General features: G+C 32.9%; 1 protein-coding gene across 1 annotated transcript in view; it reads right to left on the bottom strand.

Moving 5' to 3' along the window:
• The window catches only part of Ncam2 (neural cell adhesion molecule 2), a 559,908-nt gene that overhangs the window by 29,894 nt on the left and 504,235 nt on the right, over positions 1-25,779 (bottom strand). Inside the window, exons 14-15 of the mRNA XM_023704723.1 lie at positions 24,555-24,676; positions 14,504-14,684 (exon numbers count right to left, since the gene is read on the bottom strand). Coding sequence (XP_023560491.1) covers positions 14,504-14,684; positions 24,555-24,676 — 303 coding nt within the window. The remainder of the gene's footprint in view (positions 1-14,503; positions 14,685-24,554; positions 24,677-25,779) is intronic.

Below are 25,779 nucleotides of genomic sequence, written 5' to 3'. Positions count from 1 at the left end.
AAGAAAAGAAAAAAGAAAACAGGCTTCAAGTTTTTCACTGATGTCAGTGACTGACTTCCCTAATTCTCAGTTTGTTGATTTGGTTAGAATATTTATAAATTTCTTCAAATTACTGTCTTTACAAATATCCCCAAACAAAATATATTGAAAGTAATAAGTATAATATATAGTATCATGAGGATAACTACAAAATGTTCAACAGTTGTGAAGTCAATCTCTCTTTGTTATCTTCTTTTCCAAAAGAGTATGAGGGGCCAGCCAAAGAGCTCAGTGGATTAAAGCACCTGCTTACACAGATGCAGTGGCCAGGATTCTATCCCTGGTATGCCATGCCGGCCCCACCCCCGGGAGCACACTGAAAGGGCAATTGAAAGTAGGTGCGGTGGCGGGCGCCTATAATCCCAGCGCTTGGGAGGCTGAAAACAGGAGAATCACCATGAGTCCGATCTATGTAGTGAGGCCCTATACACCCTGTACACCCTATCCTAAATTCATGAAAAATAAAAATAGAAATAAAAGAGTATGAGGAAAAATATAAATAAGAATAATAAAAACAACCATTTATCTAGTTTACTAATTTCTGCAATTATTGCATTATCAAAAAACTATGTGTACTACAAAATAAATCTAATGTTAACATTTAATTTTAAAATGTATATGTATATATTTAACAAGTGGTTTACATATATGCATATATATGCCTAATGAGAGAATATTTGGAGTGGGCTGTTTTGGAGCAAAGTGGATGAGGTATACTTTAAAATATTTACATCTTAAATATTGTTTCTGCTGTAATTTCTGTATTAATCTACATCTATATCTAGCAATAAATGCTATTGGGTTTATCAAGGTTGTGAAAAACAAAAATTACTTTTATATTCGTGTTTATGTCAGAAAAACTAATTGAATAATTTCCTTAGTGAATAGTAGTGATTAGAATCCAAATTCAGTAGACTTAAAACATATTGTTCAAAACAGGCTCAAGTTATAACTTGTAAAATGTAAATTATTCTACTTTTCTTATCCTCACTATTCTCACTTAATATGTGAGAGGAATACCATTTATTTTTGATAAATTATTGTTCCTAAGACATTTTCAGTGTCTGGTATAGCTAGGTGAAAATAGGAGCTGGCCATATTTTGTAATAACTGTTGCTACTCATAAAATTTCAAAGTCATTATATTTTCATAACTTAGCAGGAAATGAGCAGGGAACCTTAATGATTTTTCTACAATTATATTCTGATAGTAAAGAAACTGAAATAAATTTTTGTAATGCATGAACCAAAGAAATTAGAGTAAGATCACTCCAGGCACTTAATTGTTTCTATAAACTTTTGTTAGTAGTGAAATTACTCAACAATCATTCAGTTACTGCAATTATTAACTATGTCCCTGTGTTTCATTAAAACATCATTTTATTATTATTTTTTTCTCATAGTAGTGATTACATTTTTTAAGAATACTCCTGGAGGGGGCCGGGGAGATGGCTCAATGGAATAAGCACTTCCCTGGCGAGCGCAAAGGCCTGAGTTCAATCCCAGGTTCCGCAAAAAAAAAAAAAAAAAAAAAAAAAAAGAATACTCCTGGAGCTGGGAAGATGGCTCAGTAGAATAAGCGCTTGCCTGGAAAGCGCAAGGGCCTGAGTTCAATGCCTGGTTCTGCAAAAAGAAAAGAATACTCCAGTATTCATTGACTATATGAATACATTCTGGCATTCTTTTAAAGTCATTTTATAGGGTCAGGGATATGGTTCAGTGGAATAAGCTTTTCCCTGGCAAGGGCCTAAGTTTAATCCCTGGTTCTGCCAAAATAAATAAATAAACAAATAAATAAAGTCATTTATAAGGTAATTATTTTAATGAGTCTGCAGATGGTATTTTAGTAATCTAAAATTGAAATAAGTCAATCAACAGTAATGTATGTATTACAAGGTCCAAATGAAATAATTATTGAGATATTGTATTTCACTGAGTTAGAAATGAAAACACAGAACGAGGACAGAAGGGGCTGTACCAGTAATAAAGAAAACACAGATAACAACTTTTCGTCAGTTTTCTTTATTACAACAATGGAGACACAGAGGTACATAAAATAAAATGACATTTAATATATTATGAACACATGCATACAATTACACGTAGTGCTGGATATTATGCTGGATGTTTTAAATAAGGGATGATACCAAAGACAATACACTTATAACATGTACATATTTTTCAATAAAATAATCTGTCATGAAAACAAATGCAATTAAAATAATCAAAGTATTCACTTTAAAACAGAGGCATTATACAGAAAATCAATGTAAATTATGAGCCAAAACTATTCTTGAAATTAGCTCGAGATATATACATATATGTATTATTTAAAACAATTTTAATTGGATAAATTTAGCCAGTTGATTTTCATAGTAGCTATTTAGTACATATATAAAATAAAAGTAAATCTAGTATAATTATTTTTTAAGTATGCTCTGCTTTAATTTTATGCAATCTTCACAATATGTACCTTCACGTAAAGGATACATGAATTTAAATGTAAAATACACATATATTAAAAAATATTGCAACATACCTAGATTCCATACAATCGACAATAAATTAGTTTACATTTGAAATTTAATTCTACTTGGACTAATACATCTTTACACAGTACCTAAAATAAAAGTCTATGAACAAAGGACATCAGATGCCATTCAGACCATGTCAGGGGAACTTGCAGATCATTTCTACGTATACATGTTTTGTATTCTGTAGCTATTGTCTTTGCTCACTTTTATCAAATAATAGAAAGTTGGTGCTATAGCTATTATGTTTTTGGTAACACTAACAGATATGTTTGTCTTCAAAATTAATATTCATGGAGTATGGCAAGTTACTGTGTGATTCCTCTAAATAAATCTTTCATATTTTTTTTATGTATTCCATACAGGCTGTCACTACATAGCTCAGACTCCTAGTGATCCTCCTGTTTACAGCCTCCCAAGAGCTGGGATTACAGGCGCGTGCCACCATGCCCAGTCTCAGTCACCATCTCAGCACTTCAGCTCCTGCATCTGCCTAAGCAGGTGCTTTAATCCGTTGTGCTATTTGGCCAGCCCTTAAAAATGTAAATTTAACTGTTGAGTATTAATGAATAAGTAGTATTCAACTGATATGGAAATGGAATGACAACTGACTTTTAATTTATATTGTAATCATTCTGAGGGCTATTTGTTGGATATTTATGTACTATATGCAAACTTGAGTTACCAATTTAATGTATTCAATTTAGGAAATGTTTTATGACATTTATGGCACTTATATACAACTTTCGAGCTCAGGTTTTATATTTTAAAAAGAAAAACATTTAAGATGAAAGGGTATAGGAAATAAATCCTATTTATTCATGGTCAGAATGAGAGAAGAAAGAAGATTAGACCAAGAAGAGAAAAGAGAAAATTGAAGGAAAGTAGGAAGAAAGAAAAGTTTAAAAGTGAAAAAGTTAGTGTTTTGTGAACTTATTCAAGTTAAAGGAGATTACATTAAACCTTAGAGATACGAACTTCAATGAAATGCATAAAGGTACATATTTAGTTACTTCTCTTTTATCCTTACCATTTTTAATTGGGTAAAATCATAACACAAGCAAATTATAAACAATGTCTAATTTAGTCAATGCCATACTTATTTGACACAAAATGTATCATTAACAGTTGTAACATTTTTTAAACAGATGATCCAGTTAAAAAATTCCATGTCTAAATTTGTTAGAGCACTATATCATTCAGAATACAAATAAATAATTCTAAATCCGACTATACCTCATTGAAATTACTGTAGAGTTTGTTGTATTTCACATTTTATTTAAGTAGAGGCTAATGCATGCCATTTTATATAAGCAGTAAAATTTATGATAATTTCCTAATTAGCTCAAACTGTGTAATTTGTGCAGGGTTGTACAGAAATGAAATTTTAGTTCTGAGTTTAAGTCAAAATATTGGATATTTTAAAAATTATTTATTTGAAATTATTTTATGTATGAATTTGTTATATCTATATAAAAACTGAAATTAAACATAAATGGTGAAGCCAATGTTAAAAATTAATACTTATATCTTTAATTTTTTTCAAAACTTTAGCTACTTAGTGCTGGCAAGATAGCTTAGCAGATTAAGAACCTGCTTAGGCAAGCGCAGGGACCAGGGTTGGATCCCGCCCCTGGGCGCACTGAGCTGGTCATGGAGAATGGGCATGGAAAACTTTAGCTACATTATGAATGGTTAAAAAATAAGGGAGAATGGATTAAGCCACTAAATATTTCAGCCTTGTCTATGCAACTTGCATATAATGATATGGAATAGATGTTGAGTATAGAATTTATGTAATCACACTTAATCTTCATTATCAAAAGGGGTGGGAGAGAAAGGATCCAAATTGGCAATTTATCTAGAGTTTCTTCATCTGAGAAGCAGCTTCATGAGGATGAGGTATATATTCCAATTCTCTTGTATGGGCACTCTCTAACATATCTGAAGGATCGTACTTCTAAAATTTGTTTTGACACTTCCTGGTGGTCTAGTGTTCAGGATTCGGCACTCTCTCATAAAATTTGTTTTTGAAAAATGTATACACTTTTGAGTTGGTTAGAAAAAAAGTAAAACTGAACAGTAAAGGGAAGGTTATAGTGTAGGAAATGTCAGGATGAGAAGAAAGAAAGTGTGTCAAAATCACTTAAAATATAGCTGATATTTCACATAGTTTATCAAAACTATGTGTTCATTCATAGATATAGCTCTGTAATCGTCATAATAAAGCAAAGCAAAATTTGAAAATGCTTAATAATAATGCTTAATGCTTAATAATAAGAAGATATTATACACGTGGAAGTTAAACATCAATAGGTATTTCTGATTATGAAACAACTCAACACTCTTATGGCTACCCAAGTTCACATTTGCACATGTTTACACACTGTCTTATTTAATCATTGGATGAAAGAATCATTAGGAATATGTGGGCCATACTTAAACTATATTTGTACTTTTATGCCTTATTTACCAGGAATCACCTTTACTTAGACAGATATTCATGTACTATTTAACCAAAAATATAGCATGAGATATAACACAGTAAAGGTCATGTAATAGAAGAGATAATCCAACAACACATGTATAATTAATATTTTTTTTGAAAAATCAATATAAAACTTCTCAGGTCTGCTTGATTGAAGTGCAGAAGATTCACTGCAGTGTTGTGGTTCTGCATTTCTTAAAAATATACAAATTCTATTTTTAATGATATGTGAGACTATTTTAAAATGAATTTATGCAACTATGAGTGGAACAATATTTTTTAAAAAATCACAAATTTGTCCAAGTTTAAAGTTTCTTACAGATTTTGGATTAAAAATTTGATTTATGGTGACTTGTTCAAAAATTCTAAGTCTACAAATCCTTAAATGTAATAATTTTACTTGTATAATGTAATTTTATCGTCAGATTCTTTTCCAAAGTGTCTAAATGATATATTCTCTTTTTGTGTGTTCCTGATTTGGGTATTCTTTGTATTACTGCTGGTGACCTTGAGTTACACAGTATAAGATTTTAAAATAACTCATTTTTTGTTGATTTACTAAATGTACATTTCATTATCTGAAAAGAATGTGTCACTAAATCAAAATGAGTCCTGCACGATTTTTGCATGCAAATATTTGTATCTCACTAACTAAAATAGTACTGCCAAATTATAATGCCAAAATCCATTCACAGATGTAATTCTAGAAATCCTTTCCCAGAACTTGTGTGTATCAGAAATAAATGTGTCTTCTCCATTCTCAAATATAAAACAATGAAGTACACAATTATATTTAGTTTACTAATAGAAGATTGGCTAAGGTTTCAGTGAATTTAAATTAAAAAAGCAAAACTCTTTTCCCAGAAATTTCTTAGAGTTTCATGAGTTGCTAAGATTATTTCTACAATTTACAGCCTTGCTTGGTTGGTCACAAGAAAGAACAGCAGTAAAAAGCAAAGAATTTTGAAAGGATGAATTAAAAGTGAACCAATTACCAAATGAACATCTAGCCTTAGAATTCACATAAAATAATTCCATTGATATTTAAAGCATATACATAGTGTTTGTGTAAAAAGAATAAGAACAAAAAATATTCTGATGAGTATACCTCAGAAATTAAACCCAGTCATTTGATTTACCAATAAAATATGCTTAATTTATGCAATTGTGCTAATTTTTCTGATTAAGTAAATACTGCTTATTAAGAGATGGTTGCAAGTAAAAATCACAAACATTTTTTTCATTTTAAAATAACTGAAAAACTATAACTCATTCTTCATGTAGTTCTTCAAATTGAGTTTCCTTTGACAAGTGGAATCTTGGAGCATCTCCTTCCCAATACAGTGCTATGCTCTGAAAATTTAGGTGCTAATATTTGCTTTTTAATTCTGGTTCTTAGACATTAACTCTCAGGAGTCCACATAAAATTCACTTATCAGTAAAACTGCAAGACATCAGGCCAGCTGAAAACAGAAACTAAATCCATCTGATCAAGTAAAACTTATTAAATATGTCAGATTTATTCTATTTACTCTGGCTAATTACTGATAGACATTTTCATGTAATTATAAATTAACCATTGTTTAAACGTAAAGGTATAAATTTCTCATAATTTTGTCAGAAATTTATGTCAATAAACAGAAAATAGGCAGAACAACAGAAATATGTATCTGTTACAATAGGATAATATACTTTTTTAAGTAAATGGTAGACGCTATAGCATATGGGAAATATTCATGAAGTTGGACATTTACACTTAAAAGTAATACACAAGTAATAAAATTGTTTCACAATTACACTTGACAAATTATGAAGCATAGGATCTAAATCAATGGATATTGAATTATATTTGCAAAATGGTCATATGATAGAAATACCTAAATGTAGCCAATGTTTAAGTTTTAAGTACAAGTGACATGATATCTCAAGCGGTGAATTTTAAAAACTAAAGGGATCTTTAAAATGAACCGCATTATTTAATCAACTAGTATCAAACCACAACATACAGACTACAATTTTCTTCTACAATTTTCCTGACAATCTGCCCCCATAAAATGGTGACAAATTGGGGAAGAGGAAAAGGCTAAATTGTTTACGGGTTAGCAAACATGCATAACTGGTGGGAAGTTAGAATATCTTTGATTGTAATTTTAGATTAGTCTTCTTATTACTATGTATGTTGTACTTTGCAGGGAATAAAAGGAAATATATGAAATAACAACATTACAAGGTGCAAGACAGACTAATGGCTAGAATGACAGAAAACCTAGCAGCGAGCAGCTGCCACGACTGGCTTCCGTTTTCACCTTTATTCGCTTCACAGCACTTATCATCTGCATGATGAAAATGGTTTGGAAGACAGAACAAGAATAAAATAATTAAGGAAAAGAGAGTTAAGTTACAAAGGAAAATAAAGAAAAAGTGTGACAGTAAGAAAGAAAAAAAAAGAGAAAATAATTAATGAGTTATTTAAACAGACAGTAATTATCACCTAGAAAAAGTTACTAAGATACAAGACAAAGAATGATTAAAATTGTGTCCAATATACTTCTAAATACATGATACATTTTGAAAACCCAGCTCTCAATAGCAATGATATTAACATGAGTCTGGGGACACATTAGCTGTGACCTCGATTTAAAAAATGTAAACATCTTACATTTGTGACTTTAAAATAAATTTCATAAGGGAAAATATTTACTGCTGTGCTGAAAAATTCACAGTGCTATCTTAAATAAAAGTTCATCCCATAGTCAATAATGTTTTATAGTATTTTTAACCAAAATACTCAGGAACAAATATTTAATAAAAGCAGTTGCATTTTCAGTATTGTATGAATTACCAAGAAATATAAGTGAAAAATACACATGTGCTTGGTGAATATTTGCAGAAACAAAGTCAGGATCATTAATTCAGCTGACCCTCATGACGCTGTGGCTCTTAAGAAAAAAATTAGAAAACCAAAAACCATAAAAATAATTTCCAGACATGCATATATATAAGTGCTATACTCAATAAGATAGCATCAACATTCATATGATAGTATTTCTATTTGACAAGATTTCCAGACTAGGCTTAAAATGAAATTATGCAACTTTAGCTGGAGCTCAAGTCTACCATTTTAGAATTTCTTTGTTTTGAAAAATGTAAATTTTATCCTAGAAAAATGTTTAATTTGTTATGCTTTGAATGCTTTTTTTTCTTATTATATTGAATCACCCAGATACAAAAGCTCATTGTTACTTTGAACTACAGGAAAAGCAATCAATTAATCTCTTCTTGTGCTTCACATAATTCTCATTTATCAAGTCAAAGAACACTTACATATGTATGAAAATTTTCCAGACAGAAAAATTATTGTACCATCTGATGTTAACAATCTCCAACAGAACTGTTCACCCTAAATTCTACTGATAGACAAAATAGCGTATGTTCTAAATTTATAGTAACAAAAAAAAAAAAAAAACCAGAAGTAATTAATGAAAAGTACTGCAGTCTTTCTTTGGTTAAACAAAAAAATAACATGAATATTGTGAACAACGAGAAATAGCAGGACATCTTTTTCAAAGCAAATTTATCATTGAGAATTCTATAAAATGTTGTATTTTAACATGAATAAAGCAACTTATTATTATTAGTAGTAGTACTAGTAATGCATTTGATTGTTGCAGGGTCTCACTACACAGCTTGGACTTACAGTGATCCTCCTGTTTACAGCCTCCCCCAGTGCTGGGATTACAGGCGTGAACCATGATGTCCAGACTCTGGGGTTCAGCGTACCTCAGGGGTGAGACTGGCATGCTTTGTGGTCCCTGAGCTTGCCTAAGCAGGTGCTTGGTTCAGTGAATCATCTCCCTGGTCTAGCCATTTATTATTTTTTAAGTCTCTAGACCTATAAATGAATATATAGATATTATTTTGGCAGCTCTAATTCTATAGATAATTTTGTGATCATATTTAAAATAACCTTTAGCCATTATTTTATAAATATTCTAATTATTTACAAAATACCAGATGAAACCAGACTGTATGAATATTCTGAAAGGTAACATTGGTTCCCTACGCTCTTTTTCCTTGAACTCGAGTAGACAAGCATTTTAAATTAAACATGTTTAATAACTAAAATGTAAAATTATTTCAAACTTCAGAAACATAGATCATTTGAAAATGTGGTATTCGCTAAGACACACACTCAGGAAAAATCAGTTTCAGTGCAACATATTGGCTATGAATATGAGCTGAGCAGATTTTTTTTAGACTAGTGGTTCAGTGAAATAAATGTACTTTGTATTCAGAATACTGTTTACAAACAGGTAAAAAATGAAATACTGTGTGAACGCACAGGTTTTTTTTTGGGGGGGGTGGGGAGGAAGTGTCTACAGGATGTCCACAGTCTCACTACTGGATGGGAATGTAGTGAGGCTCCTGTTTACAGCCACCCGCAAGCTGGGATTACAGGTGCATGCTGCCACAACCAGTCTTAATTGCCATCTCAGCATACCTTGGGGGCGGGGGTGGCACGGCAGGCCTAGGGATCAAACCCCATGCTCTGTACCTGCTTGCAATTTCTTTAACCCACTGAGCTCTTTGGCCAGCCCTATACACAATTATTATTATTTTTTATTTATTTATATGTGTATGTGTGTGTGTGTGTGTGTGTGTCTGTGTGTGTGTGTGTGTTTGTGTGGCCAGCTCAGCCCACCAGGGGGTGGTGCTGGCTGGCATGTGGTGCTGGGGGATTGAACCGCGGTCCCTGTGCTTTGTAGGTGCTTTAGATCACTGAGCCATCTCATCAGCCCCACACAATTATTTTTAATTAAAAATAATCTTTAAATTTATTTAGTCTATATACATTATGCAAAATTGACATAAAGTGAATTAGATTTTAAACTTCATTATCTTCTCTAACTTAAAAATACTTAGAATCTGATAGCTTTCTATAGATAGCACATTTCGGATGTGAATTTGAAATTTTCTGTTGCTTAAAACCCGATAACATATATGAAAAGTACATCAAGATACTTTTCCATATATTGGAAGTTTATGTCTCAGTATTTCCTAGGGGTATAAAGGCAGCAGATTCCTCAATTTTAAAATTGCCTCAAAAAACCTATATTTAAATTGAAGAAACCTTCATATTTGTGATGAAGCTTTATAGGTAACCCTGCAATAGTGGAGTCAATAATGCAGAAAATATGTTGTGACTTTTATAGACAGCTTTATGTTTCTCCTTTTGGAATAGGTTACACTGGATCACTGTCACCTGCATAGATTTGAGAGGCTAAGGACAATCTGATTTCTGAGATGGCTTTGCTGTACGTTCGCCTATGAAGAGAGCAGCCTACTACAATAGCTGTGAAACACATCCTAAACCTTGGCATGAAACTGTTTCAAAGGCTGAACTTCATTTCTCTGCTCATCATCACAGAAAATCTTTTCAAAGCATTACGTAAATGAATATCTTATACCTTCTGGGGTTTTTTTCTAAAATTTTCATCACAATTCTCTTATTTCTCCCTAAACTATTTTGACAAAGCTGCATGGCATATGCAATATGCACAATCACATTCTTTTTATGTTCCGTTGCTCTCAGCAGCACTTGCCGCCTGACACCTTTCTTTCTTGAAACCTGACCCTCTCTTAACTTCCAGGATGCTGTACTATGTTTCCCCATGAATTATAGCACCTTATTTTCTCTGGAGAACCACTGTGCTTTCTTCTTCATGTAAAACTTCCTTGACATTCACTTGACGTTCCCAGTAAGCAAGTCAAAAGCACTCTGGAATTTCTGCACTGCGCTAGTCACCCTGATCACGCTGTGGAATAGCTCTCTCACAGAGAGCAGCTTCTCTACCTAGAGCTCAGGTCTCCTTTGTCAGGTAGATTTATCCTCACCACGCTTCAAATATCTTTTTCCTGTTAAGACTCACAGTTGACAGTGCATTTTTGGGAGCCATGTGTACTTTCTCATCTCTGTAATCATGCATCAAACCAACAACTGACTTTCCAAGATGAACACATCGCAGACAACTACTATGCTTTTGCCTCATTCTCCAAACTTTGCTCTTCCTACAGACTTCTTCGCAATGAAAAATGACACCAGCAATGCCCCCCTTGCTCAGGAAGGCAAACTAATTACCTACAGGTCCACTTTAATATAGAGACAGTTTTGGACTACATTAATAATGCAGCTGGGATATTCGCTCTCTGTATTTCCAAGTCTTAGCACCCATCACTCGTAACAGTCACGTAGACAGATCTGTAATGTCTATAACTTCACGTAACTTAAACATAGTTCTGCCTTGCTTTGTGATCAGTAACAGCTTTAAGAAAGTCTGGGTTGCAGCTCCCTCTCTTACCTGATCCCCAGACACACAATCCCAGATTCTGTTCTAGGTATACTTTTTCTGAGTCTTAAAAGAGATTAAAACTTGCTTGCCTCAGAGACCTTTTCTTTAGCACTTCCTTGTAGCTCAATTCCTGGGAGTTTCCTTCCTTGGGAAAACTACTTTTGAAAGGAAACCATTTGCAATCCTAACAGTATCCCGTGAATTAAGTTTTTTGTCAAATGGTTTCATGGGTGCAGACTGCGTGAGCGCATCCCACTGTTGGGATCACCCTGGGTTGTTGTTACGGCTGCTGCTGCATGTCAGCCTTCCTCGTCAGATTGTGCAGTTGTCTTTGTTTGGGACTTTCTTTTTCAGTGCTTTTTGTGCATTAATCCTTTGCCCTCATCTCAGTTCTTTCACAAAGTAAGATTTCAGAAAATACTCCTTGAAAGAATAAACATATTTATTTTAAATTAGCTGAGCCAGAAAAAAACTAAGCCATAATTTTCTACATTAGTCTTCTAGGTCTCGCCTATAAGTTCTCATTCAGTAATTGAACCAACCTGAAGATAAATATAATAGTTTAGAGTGAACGCATCACAGCATGTTTTGCTATGATTTATATGCAAGCAAAACATAACAAACACACCGCATCTCATTTATAGGTAACATCATTGATATTTTAAATGTGTGGGGACAAATAAAATGATAGATGATGGTGCATTTAATTGCTTTAACTTATGTGTGTGACCTCAGATTTCTAAACATATTTTTCATAGATTAAAGTAGCACTGAATTCATTAAAACATTTAATCTTCTAAAATCATTCTTTTAAAATGAGCATCACTTTCTTAAGTGTATACATATCTGTATTTTTATATATTTTTATACCTTTCATTGGCTTTTGTTTTCTTTGTCTATTTTCTTTTTTTTTTTTTTTCTTTTCAGTACTGGGTATTGAACTTGGAGCCTTCACACTGAGCTGCATCCACACTTGCTTCTATTTTTTTTTTGGGGGGGAGGCACAATGTGTTGCTAAGTCACAAAGTAGCCCAAAATAGACTCAAGTTTGCAATATTTTTTCCTCAGCTCCCTCAGATATTGGAATTACAATTATATGCTGCCATGCAGGGCTTGGCTTTTGTTTTCAATAATTTCTTATAGAAATCCCAGGGAATTTTGTGCATAACATTAAATAACATGCCTAACACCTAATTTGTGACACTATGCTTTGCATATAAATTGTAATTATAATGATTTCTTTACTATATTAATATTATTTTTTGTTTTCATTGACATAATATATGTACATATATGTGTAGTACAGAGTGATAATCAAGTCAAGGTAATTAGCATTTCCACCTCTGAAACATTCATCTTTTCTTCGTTGTGGGAATATTCAACCTATGAAAAAGTGTTGGAGACTATAATCATTCGTCTGTACTATAGAATCTTAGGGCTCACTCTTTCCATGTAACAGTAGTTTAATATCTAGTAACACAAATTCATGATTTGCTCCAAATATATGAATTGCATTAAAGATTTAGAAGAATGGAATGCAGTTCTCAGTTCTGTTTTACATACTGTAATTCAGTTTGCTAGTTATTTTTGTACTATGTTGTTATCTTCACAGGATATAACTATTACAACCATAATAAAATCATAGAGGAAATTATTGATCTTTCAAGCTCACAAGACAAGTAGTTGATTGAGGATAGTGCTCTCAGCCTTGTTCCTTCATTGCTCTCCCCTCTTGTGAGGGTCAGATTTGCCACAGGACTTGAAGTAGCACCGAGTTTGAGTGGGTAATTTAAGCCCACCTTGGTAAAATGATTAGTTGTTCCTTATTTAACACATAATTGAGAAAAAAAGTGATATAAAAATGCATGTGGACATGGCAAATTGAAAAGAATGTAAGATATCCATATTATTTCTGCCAGAGCTTAACTCCTCAATTTGAAATTATAGTCAAAATTACAATTCATAACATTAACTAATAATATTAGCACGACAAAGTGATAAAGTTAATTACTTTTAAATTTCAATTTTTAAATACTGATTTAAGAAATTCATAGTAAATGAGATTAGAATCAATTTGAAATTACAAGAGGGTTAAATGACATGATTAAAATGATAAATGTTAGCTCTTTTCTAGTTTCAAAAGTATTATGTAATGATAGTGATAGTCTATTATAATAAACAAACATTGGCTTTATGAATTAATTGGGTATTCTCACTTCTTTCATGTTTATGTAAAGGACACATGCCTATAAAATTTAAGTACTGAAGGTAATACTTAAGGGACACATTTAGTAGAAGCTAACATTAGTATGTAACTGACATCAAAATTAACAATATTAAATATTATTTTGTATCAGTATACACATGCTTTCTCTTCTTTACCTCTGTATCTATACTATGTACTATCCAAAAATATTTTAAGAGAGCATTCATGTTGATATTATCCCTAAAATATCAGTAATAGGCCATGTAAGTACTATTTACCTACCAAAAGAACAAACTGCTAGTTTGTTGTTTAAATAGATTTAGAATTTTCTTCTAGGATATACATCTACTTAAAATTACAGCTATGTATCTTTTTTTTTTTTTTTTTCAGTACCAAGGATTGAACTCAGGACCTTACACTTGCCAGACAGGGTCTTATGCCACTTCACTCTCTGTCTGATTTTATATTTCTGAAATCAATCCCATTGTTCGGTCCCCATCATCTCTGACAAGATCTAATCAGAGTCACACATCAACCTGCTTGTTCTTGATGGGGAAGTTATTTTATTTGCAAAGATTTCCTCTGGTCTCAACAGAAGGTTTCATCCTGAATATTAGCATTCATTCTCACCTTCCATTCAGTCTCTCTGCTAATCCTTCTTTTATCACTTCTGTGGCTAAAACTATGAAAGCAGTATCACAAAACATCCCGTGTCAAGAACCATTAGGAGCACTTGAGTATGATATGCCATAATATTCATAATTGAAATCTAGAGTTTACACTTAGTTTAAAAACTTATATTTTCATTTATAACAGAAAAGCCAAAGCCATTACAAGAAGATTACACAATACTTATGTCCGGGAAGCATGTAACTTTGATCTTTGCTTACCTTTAATAATGTTGGGCTTTGGTGGCATGCTGAATTCATAAACTGTTGGTTCAGAATACCCTAATCGGTTGGCAGCTGTGATCTGGACTTCGTATCCCATTGTCCACTGCAGATGCTCCAAGATAATGTGGTCTTTATTTCCCTGCACTTTTTTCTCCAGCCACTGATCTTCTTTATCTTTCTGTAGAATTGATACAAACATATATTGTAAACGTTAATACATTATATTTGTAATTTTTAAAAATATAATTTATTTGGGAGTGAAACAAATAGCTTCATTAATATCACTTCTCATATTCACATGGTTAAATAAGTTAGTAGCATCAACGAAGTTGGTTTTATTCTTAACATTTGACTATAAGATGAAATGTCTACATGAATTATCCAGAGCAATGTTTCCACACCCTTTCATCTTTCACTAGTTTATTGGCTGTTTTCATTACTGTATTTTTTTGTTATATCGATCACAGTCTTGGATTTGCTCACACTGTTTATTATTACTAAGAATATTAGCAGAAAAATGAAATATAATGCATTAAATAAGGTTAATATATCCATTAAAATAATTGCCTGAGACATACTAAAGTTTGTTGAAGGAGAAAACCTGTATGGAAATTGAAATAGGACTGTTAATGTACACTTTTGTTATCACTTATACTATTTACTACTATATATACATATTTTTTAATTTTTTTTTGTGGAACCAAGAATTGAACCCAGGACCTTGCACTTGCCAGGCAACTGCTTATTCCCATGAGTTATCTCCCTGGCCCCCACCCTTTACTACAATATTTTGATTCATAATGAAATACTAAGGGCCAGCCAAATAGCTCAGCAGATTAAAGCACCTGCAAGCAGGCGTAAGAGTTGGGGGTTAGATCCTCAGGCCTGTTGTGCGGGCCCCACCCCAGGAGTGTGCTGACAGGGTGACTGAGACTGGGCGTGGTGGCATGTGCCTGTAATCCCAGCTCTTGGGAGGTTGTAAGCAGACTGATCACTAAGAGTCAGATCTAGTAGTAAGACCCTTAACACTCTTTGTAGGCCCTTCCCTAAAATAGATAAAGCAAAACAACACACACACACACAATAATAATAATAATAATAATAATAATAATAATAATGAAATACCATATAAGGAAAAATGCCATGGGAAAATTTAAGTGTAATCCAACCCCTAAGCATTGTAATTTAAATGCTATTGGATTAGTTTGAACCATGAAATGCTAGTATTGCTATTTGAAAAAAATGGCATTATTGCCACATTAGGACAGAAAAATAAATTAGTATAATTTTATGAATGAAAATATCAATAAACATGGGAACAATAGAGTATACCATATGTTAACTGCATTAAAATGGAATTCTTATCCTTCTTGTTCCCTTCTTGTCTATTATAGAAATAACAGCAACAGCTTCTTCTGTTAGACTGTCTGATTACACTATAAGGTAACGAGTAAATCATGTTTCCTGGGGCCTTAGGAATCAAAATCAAAACAATATCCATGACTAAGAAAAAATATTTCCATAATAACCATATGGAAAGCAAGCATTTTTTCCCAAAAGTCTTATGTCTAATAATCTGTAACTGCAATTTCAAATCTTACTTCCCAGGAAGTAGAAATAAATCAGTTGACTGTGGTTATAGGAAAAGATAGAAAGATTTGTTTAATATTATCTTATGTTCAGCCACATTTTTACAATATTTCCTCAAATATGGAGGGTGACCTGTTTGCTGAACATATACTAAATAGCTAAGAATTTATCCTCTTCTGCAAATTGTATTAAACTGGTATACTGTAAATATGCAATCCATCTGAAGAAAAAGAATATATGACTCTGATAATATGGTATTTTTAATTGTCTTTTTTGATAATATAGATCTTTCATATGAATAAAATGGTCTATTTCTTATAAAATTTAAGATAGAAACACCTCTGATGAGATTAGGGCTCTAAATGGACATCTAACTTGTCATATAAATTGTCTTATATTTTTACAATTTTTATATTTATTAATTTATATTGAAACTTAGATGTAGAAGCATTTTTCAAAATGGCCTATTTCTCACTTGGATTTCAAATCATAAGTGGCATATTGGAATGAGTATGGGAAACCTGCCAAGAGAAGCTATTACTAGTCTAAGGGTCTAAATGAATAATAAAGTTAAGAATCAAAGTAAGACATGCTTGGATAATGCTTAGGATGGCTGAATTAGAGACACAACTTCCCAATACCCTCTTTCTCCATCTATTCATATTTTTCATCTTTATTGAGTGATGAGATTTTTCTAGAAACTATGAAAACAACCGTTTACGAGACACATGCAGTACCCTCAATTTGCTTTTATAAACCAACACAGAAGGGGATGAGTTCTTCCAATACCAAGAGAATTAGAGGAGAAATGGGCAGCTCTCCCAGGGAAATAATATTGCTCTTACTAGATATAACACACTTTAGCGCCACTCATTTTACCTAACATAGGTGATACATATTACATATATAACAATGCAGAACTTTCACAGAGCTGTATATACAAACTTAAGCACACAACAATTTAAAAACCCAAGAAATGCTTAACCATTAAAAGACTTAAAAATTATGCTGTATGAGAATTATTTCAAACCAGTTCAAAGTTGTCTATAGTTGTATTAAAAGCAAGTGCCATGCAAGGTGATAAAAACATGCATCTGTCTTTGGTCCTGGCATTACTCCACTAATTCATACATTCTGGGTGACTATGAAGTGTTTGCTATGATTAATTTTTGGATATTCAAGTGGTTGGATTTAGCTTTGGATCTGAGTGGAGATACTGATTTCAAGCCAAAAATAAGCCAGTAACTGAAATATAAAATACCTCTGAATAAAACGCATTCTTAGAAAATGAATAAAATTCAAGTCCTTCAAGTAAACCTCTAAAAAATTTCATTTCAGGGAACTTCACATTATATGTGAAAATTGTAGTCTTCCAGAATACCAATTCTGAGCATGAAGCATTTGAAGGAAAACTTGACAAACACAATTCATATGGGTATTCTTTTCTGAATTAACAATCATTTAACTCTTAACTGTTGAAGCTCTTAACATGCAAATTTAGACTAATGTTGCAAGAAACCAAAGGGAGTTCTAATATTTTCCCAATATAAATCAATTTCATCTTCCATTCAACATTAGATAAGAAGGTATTTTAATACCCTAATTACTATATCTAGAGAATAGAAAAAATTAAAGTGGGTGTTACCAAAAACTCCCCTAGGCATGGGAATCTCAATTATGCATCTGCAGAGTGTCTAATTTACAGAATTTAAATGCCTAGGGACCGATTTAAGATAACTGCTTGCAAAATGTTCCCCTAGGTAACTTAATGAGATGATTTGCTGAATAGGACTATTAGTAATAAGCCAATTAAATGTTGAAGGACAGCTACTGAAATTGTGGGCATTTTCACATGCCTTAATTTCTATTAAACAATACTTTTGTCACAAAATATCAGGACTATGAAACAATTTTAAAGACAATTCCTAATGGTGATTCTAAAGTCATGATATCTACACATTATCAAGTATTTCCTATCCTCTAGACAAGGGTGTATCACAACCAAGGAGGAAATATTCATATTTTTCATTTTTGGTGGCCTATCTGATGTTTTATCCATAACAAGTAATAGTCTATTAACTCCCCTTCCAAGGTTTCATGGAATCAAAATGTTAAATAAAACCCAAATAGTTGCAAAATTAAAGGACAATATAAATAGTAAGTTCTTACTCAAGAAGTGGTTTAGGTTGTGATTCTTGTGTAACCTGCTTTCATATTTTGTGTGACTATGCAACAATTTGGAGGTTTCTATATTTCCTTATATCAGGAGTCAAACAACCACTATTTGCATGATCTCATATGACCATGGACCTATCTCGGCAGCACAGCAATTGCAAGGCAAGTGCAAGGTCCTGAGTTTGATTCTCAGTACCCTTAAAAAAACAAACCCACCTCATGATCTTATGGAAGGGTCCAGAAAGCTCCAGATGTCTCTTTACTACTCCGAATACAAAAAAGAGAATTTAGCAAACTGGATAATTTATGTCCTATGTATGCATACTCATGTGTTTTTGTCTTTGAATACAAAATAAAATATATTCCCCTGAGATTAGGAAACATCTAAGGTTTAGCAGAAAATTTCTAAATTACAATCTCTGCTTTCATTATCAGAACTGACTCAAATTGCCTTTGTCCCATGTTCTGATGCTGAGACAAATTTCCTAAGATGAACTTTAAATAATATTTGTGGAGCCTCTCCACTCACATTTTACTGAGAGAAAGTAGCTCTAATTTTTCTTTGTCATCACCTCTGACATATCCATAAACACTGGCAGAGTACAAACCATAATCTTCACACTTAATTGTATTTTATTTTGTATTATTGTTATTATTATTTATTTATTTATTTATTTATTTATTTTGCGGAACCGGGGGATTGAACTCAGGCAATTGCACTTGCCAGGGAAGCACTTACTCCACTGAGTCATCTCTCAAGCCCCTTCACACTTAATTTTAATCCACTTTTTCCTTTCTTGTGTTCTTTATATCTCAAATTTAATAATTAAAGGTTCTTCATAATTAAATAAAATTGATTAAGTAGCTCATTGCTGCTTTTGTTCATTTAGACAACCAGTAGTCTACTTTATACTGTCAGAATAAAGATGAATAAAACTCAATCTTTTTTTCACACGAAAACATCACTAAACTATTTCATAGTAGTTAATACCTAACGCTATCTACCTTCCACAAGTATTTCGAAATAAAAAAATGATTCTACATATATTTTAATGTGCACACCAAAATCTTCTGACTATAAAATAAATTCTCTCAACCACCAAAGTTCATTTGTATTAATTTATAATCTTAGTAATGTTTTCAATGCTGTTTTGTTTTTTCTATTCCCGTTCAGAAATTATGCAAATTTCTCATCTCCATTTGACTGCAGAAGTACTACTAAGATTTTAAAACATATTCTATAATTATTACTGTTACTGTGTAAAGAATCTTTCTCACAATTGAGTTTAAGCTGTCAATTTTGGTCAGCCTTTCTCAGTTCCAAAAATTCAGTAGCAATCCAGTGCAAAGTGATATTTATGATCCCACAGCAACCTCCAATTAGATTAAAGATTGTGCAAAGGACAACAAAACATGCAAATGATATTTATTACATTATAAAGAGTTTTGTTGACATTACATTACTAAGTAGAAATAGTAAAATGTTCAATTCTTGAAATTAATTTTTGTTTCTTCACTCTATTAGATTGATACACTCATCATTTTTCATAATTCACAGACAAATAATTTAAACTTATAGTTCTATTTCTGGAGAAGTTAATTCTCAAGAATGATCCATAGACAACTTACTCATTTTTATTTGTGTTATTTATTTATTTATTTATTTATTTAATGTGTTTGGTTGTTGCAGGCTCTCACTACACTGTTGGTATTTGTAGTGATCCTCCTGTTTTTCAGCCTGTCCAGCATTGAGATTATACCCAGACTCTGTGGCTGGCTCAGCCGGCTCTGGGACGGGACTTGCACATCATGTGGTACCAGGGATCAAACCCCAGACCCTGTGCTTGCCTAAACAGGCACTTTCGTCTGCTGGTGGCTTGCTTTTTATTACTCCAGTTCTGATCTAACAAATTCTGTCTTCTTCATAGATGACTGAACGAAAGCATGTTTATCATTACAGGTAGCGTAAGATAATGTGCTTCCTGGCTTCAGGAAGTTATGTGCTATTTCTGTCTTCTCTTTTCCTTGTGATCTTAAAATGAAATGTTTTGGTTCATTATCAACTAGAAATCACAGCACATATAGAATATAATGCCTTAGTTGATATTATTCTCAGAATAAAACACATGCCTGTATGTGTAGTAGAGCTGAACAGTTGGCTAAGAGAAGAAATCTAGTGAAGATATTAGGATTGAGGTATTACTTATTTTCCACACTTTTATCACTTTTTTTCATAGAGGTTATCTGTTTAAAAATTCCTCGTAGGGGCTGGGGAGATAACTCAGTTGCACCAGCACCTGCTTGGCAAGCACAAGGTGCCAAGTTTGATATCTGGGACTGAAAAATATCTAAATAAATAAAGGAATAAATAAGCATCATGAATTCCTAAGTCATTTTTCAAATTATTTAATTACACTTCACTCCACTGTAGAATTTATGCACTTTTAAAAGTGAATAAAGGGGTTGGAATTATACAGAGTACTGAAGATAAAGAACCCTCCCGAGAATGTTACCACCTGAAAGCACACGCAGACTGTCAAAGTAAAGGACCCTAAAACCTCTTAGTGACAAATGCCCTTGAGAAAGCATGTGTTTAAACATGCCAAAGTAAAACACGAGTGAAATTATTCCCTGCCAGTCTATTTTGGTTGACATAAATGTAACTATGTATTTAACTGCAGTATTTCCAATTGCACCTTCAGAGCGTGGATCTGGATGGATGAAACAGGTGGCAGAGGAAGGGGAAAATAGGAACAAAGGAATACTGCAGTGAAGAGTTCCAGACTCTGACGTGATACGGCAAGCAGAAAGACTGGCAGGAGAGGTAACTGGACTCACAGAACCCGAGCATCTCAGGAAAGTCAGGATTATATTCCAGAGGTCACGTGGTATAATCTCCAACAGCAAATTTTGCTACAAGGTGTGTTTAAATTATAAAGTCCTACTCCTGTTATGTGCTTTATGTCACCACAAATTCATCAAAATTTACTGCTTCAGTTTACTCTTGGAAAATGTAAGAAAAGCTGTTTTACATTATATTTTATAAAATAAAGGTGTTTCCTTAACAGTGAAAAGTATCTTTCTTGTGACATGAAAAGGTGTATTCCCCCCCCCCCAAATTGTTGGAGATATCCAAACTCGTATTATTAAAGAAGTGCTCATTGTTAAAATGCTATTTGTGCTGCTGAGACAAGTAACAGGGAGATTGAATAGCAGCCAGGTATAGGTACGGTTGCAGCAAGTGACTCCAGCAAGTCATCTGGTACTCACGGAGCTAGAAATGCCTGGGAATTGCTGCTGAATACAGAGACAGACATGAAGCATAACTGGGGAGGGAAAAACACATACTTTTATTGCAAGGGGAAAAGTAACTCTTGCTTAAATTGTAAAAAATGGCAAAGACTGTAAGCTTCACATTGGGAGGAATAAAGAAGGATAACAAAAGACAGAAATGTAGTAGCAAGTCATGGTGATCCCAGCACTTGGGAGGCTGAGACAGGAGGATCAGCAGGCATTCAAGTCCATCCTGGACTACCCAGTGAGTTTAAGACCAGCCTGAAGTAGAGTGAGACCTCGACACACACACACACACACACACACACACGCGCGTGCGAGCGCGCGCAAGCACACACACACAGTAAATAAGTATACTAGAGATAAAATTCATTTTTGTTCAAATTTTAACCTAAAATGGAGCCATGTAAGTTATGTTAAAAGGTAAAAGTTATTGAACCATTATAAAGAATTGACTCCCTATGCTTACTAATTTCATAACTATTAACTACTTCATTATTTGTTTCCATATTAAATTCACACATCATTTTTCAATTTTAAGTCATATTTTCCACATTCAAAGGAATGAAAATATGAAATCAATGGCTAAAAAGTTTATTTTTAAAGCTGAACTATAGGTTAATTATAAATACATATGAATATGAATGTATATGTGAATACATGTATATATCCATGAATGACTCAAATGACATTACTTTGTGAATGCAATGAATCTAAACTGGTACTGGGTTACACAGGGAACGTTTTTGTTTTCAACATTAGCTGGGTCTACTGTCCTAGCCGTGTCCTGAGTGAGAAGGAGCGATGGCGATATTCTGCTTTGAGTAGTAGAACTATACTCCTTACTATTGGCGCTCCCGTGATTCCAACAGTGTGCTTTTCAAAAGTGCCTACACTCATTAAAATGATAAAATAATTTCAACAACAATCCAAGGCAAGTAATTATTAGCTAATTGTCTCATTAACCTCCTTTACTTGAGGAAGTCCATTGATTTCTGAAAAGAAATAACTTTAATGTTGTTGGTAAGATGTCATACATTGTTTTCCTATGTTGAGAAAAGATTCAGTCGAATAGCTCACTATTCTTTTAGTTTTTTCAAATATCTTCTCTTCCTGAATGTGACTATAAAGTCACATAGGAACCAAGATAATCTTTATCAGAATAAAGCCAATGTACTAAGAATAAAAGAATATAAAGAAAAACAAGTTTTATTCCATTTCTGGGATTTGTCCTTAAATAAGAATATTTCACAAATAAACTTACTGAGTTCCAGAACTATATGTTCTTTTAATACAATTTGACCTTGTTTCCTGGAATCCAAATGTACACTTTAACAAATAAACAGCCAATATCAACTTTACGATCAAAATTTATATAAAATAACACTGACCATTTTTCAGAAATAAGAATTTTAAGCACATGTGTAACATTAACTTGTATTAAATGGTTTGAGTAAAGCATTCTATGTGCAGTTTCTCTACTATCTTTTTGAAAAACTGGAAATGCAAGAAGATAAGAGAATGACAATACTCCCAAATTATTCATGATTTGTTAATCAATTTCACTAATAAAAAAGATGAAAAGCAGCTGTAACATAGAATAATAAATATGGTTGTACATTTGGTTGCACAGCGTATAGTTTTCTTATTTCTAGTATCAGCTCATTAGAAAAATTTAAGTATGTCGTCATTTTTTTTTATCCTATAGTGTTTTTAATTTTAAGTAAAAAACATACACATAAAATCTGAGACAGCGTCACAACTAGTCATGACATCTGCTTTATGGGAATTTAATGAAGATCCTTACTGACAGTTAATGAAAACCAAGGTATTTTGCCATGAATTCTATGCAGAATGGAAGCAATTCTATGGAATTGCTTCTCTGCCTTCCTTAGAGCCGCAGAGGAGCAAATGACAATGGCCGAGAGACCTGACCAAGTTACAGGACAGTCTCAGCTCCAAAGAGCGCATGGAGCCCTTCAGGGCTCTCTTGGGATAGCAGCATGAAGCCAGGCAGCAAGCCACACAGAGACACAGAGCTGCTCGCCAGAGCACAAAACCTGGAGGAAGAGTTATCTTTGAAAAGAACATTAATATTAAATCGAGAAGATTCAAATTATATCTAAAATTAATTATTGAAGCATGCAACTCAAAATCAAATTTCCTTTTCATTATTCCTCAAAACCCAGAAGTTTGAATTTAGAAGTAGTAATGTTGGAATTTTAAAAAGCATGGATTGTATGAAAATATTGAAAATTTATCCACCTATGATTAAGAAGCTCTATTTTTAATATATTTTATACCATATGCAACTAGTGAATGTTACTTATGAAACACTTTTAGGAGAAATGACTCTCAGTGGTCTTTAAGATATTTTTAGCTTGAGGAAGAAAAGTCCATGTGGAACTTTCTTCATTGTCATACAACTGGTGGTCATCTCTCTTCCCCTCACCTATCCGGATATGTGGCCACTAACTGTCTGAACTCTCTTCATAGAGAGCGGTATTAAAGTTGAAGAAAACAGTTCCTTGTTCCTAAAGTTCACTATGGATATTCCTTGTTAAATATTAAGAAAAAGAGTCTTAGTACTTGCTTACACTAACCTCTTCTAAAGTGTGATTTACTAATAATTCTACCCAAACAAGTACAAAGGTCAAGAGGGCTTAGCTTGATATTACAGAAATCAAGCAGAACTGAAAAGTAGAATAATCTTACAAAATTTGTGTGAAAATGAGGGAAAGTCGTATGTCTTTTCTGAAATGTTGATCAGTTGTATTTCTCAGCAAGAAATTACAAGATGAAATCTGAGACATATTAATGTCATATGTTTACATTAGCAAAGGAAAATAGTCGCAATTGAAATTGATGAATAGAAAATTGATTTGTTGTTACTGAATCTACATTCATTCCTGGCCTCTATATGAACTCAGTGCAACTCACAATGCTATTTGAAAAATTGATACAAAATCAAAATAAACAAGATACGTACACTCCTGTATTTCACGATGTATTCCAAAATTGGGGCTCCTCCATCATCTTGTTTGGTGATGCTGAGTTTAAAACTCTTTCCACTGCTTGGCTGTCCATGTATGGATGGAGGACTTGGTTCACCTACATATGCAATACAACATTCTTTTATTTGCCCAGATTTCACACACACAGAGAAACTGCATTTTTATTAGAAAAAAACAAAGCACTGTCATATAACCAAAATCTATGATGCAATCCAAATTTAACATTTGATATTTGATCTTTGTTGTGGTACAACTCTGACCCTTACAGATTTTTCTATGCAACACTCATAAATCCAGACACGCCATGCCAAAACTGTGAAAACTCAGGAGCAAATACACTATTTGTACTCATATGCACAAACTATGAGAACAGTGTTGCGTTAGTAAAGTGTAAGTTTTATTTATTAATATTAATAATGAGAAATCTTACCTCTTAATTTAAATTTACTTTATAATATTTTCTGAATATTGTTACTATGCTGTATAGTACCACATCAGATATTTTCTTGTATATCTATTAAGATCAATGATGGCTTGCAATTAATTATCTACTATAATCAGTATTTTCTTCTTAGATGTATAATTTTATGAAAGGTAATGAAAATTTTATTTATATTATACAAACTTTCACCTGTCTAAGCAAAGGCAGTCAGGCTTAGAATATTGTGATTCACTTCCCAGACTCTCATGCTTTCCTGACCTGCCCTTAAGGCACCCAGAGGCAGCCAAAAAAAAATCCTTCTTAACATTGCTTTTATTTAAATTTCATTTTAAAGAGAATACACAACAAAATTCCAGAACATGGCAGTAGAAGAGTAACACTGGTTAATGCATTTTATTTCAGAGGCTCTTCTTTCAATGGTTTATTTTCTTATAGTTTCATGAATTGCGCTCCATTGATGCTATTTTTCAAGTTGCCATATATTATACCACACATGGTGACAAAATGATGTGGAAAACATTAGGGATATAGCCATGTATAAGCCTTTTCTATATGAAGAGCACCATCACTGTGTTTTGTGTTCATGGTGGTACACATACATAACGCTTAGAATTGGACCTCCTCACTTTATGTCAGTGTGCTGATGTGCTTAAGCGAAGCATCATATTTCTGCCTGCTTCTTTCTTTTCTTTCTTTCTTTCTTTCTTTCTTTCTTTCTTTCTTTCTTTCTTTCTTTCTTTCTTTCTTTCTTTCTTTCT

This window comes from Octodon degus, unplaced genomic scaffold, assembly GCF_000260255.1.
Source record: "Octodon degus isolate 3935 unplaced genomic scaffold, OctDeg1.0 scaffold00202, whole genome shotgun sequence".
NCBI classification, from domain to species: Eukaryota; Metazoa; Chordata; class Mammalia; order Rodentia; family Octodontidae; genus Octodon; species Octodon degus.
Note: the sequence above shows the minus strand (reverse complement) of the source record. Positions and strands in the feature narration are given on the sequence as shown.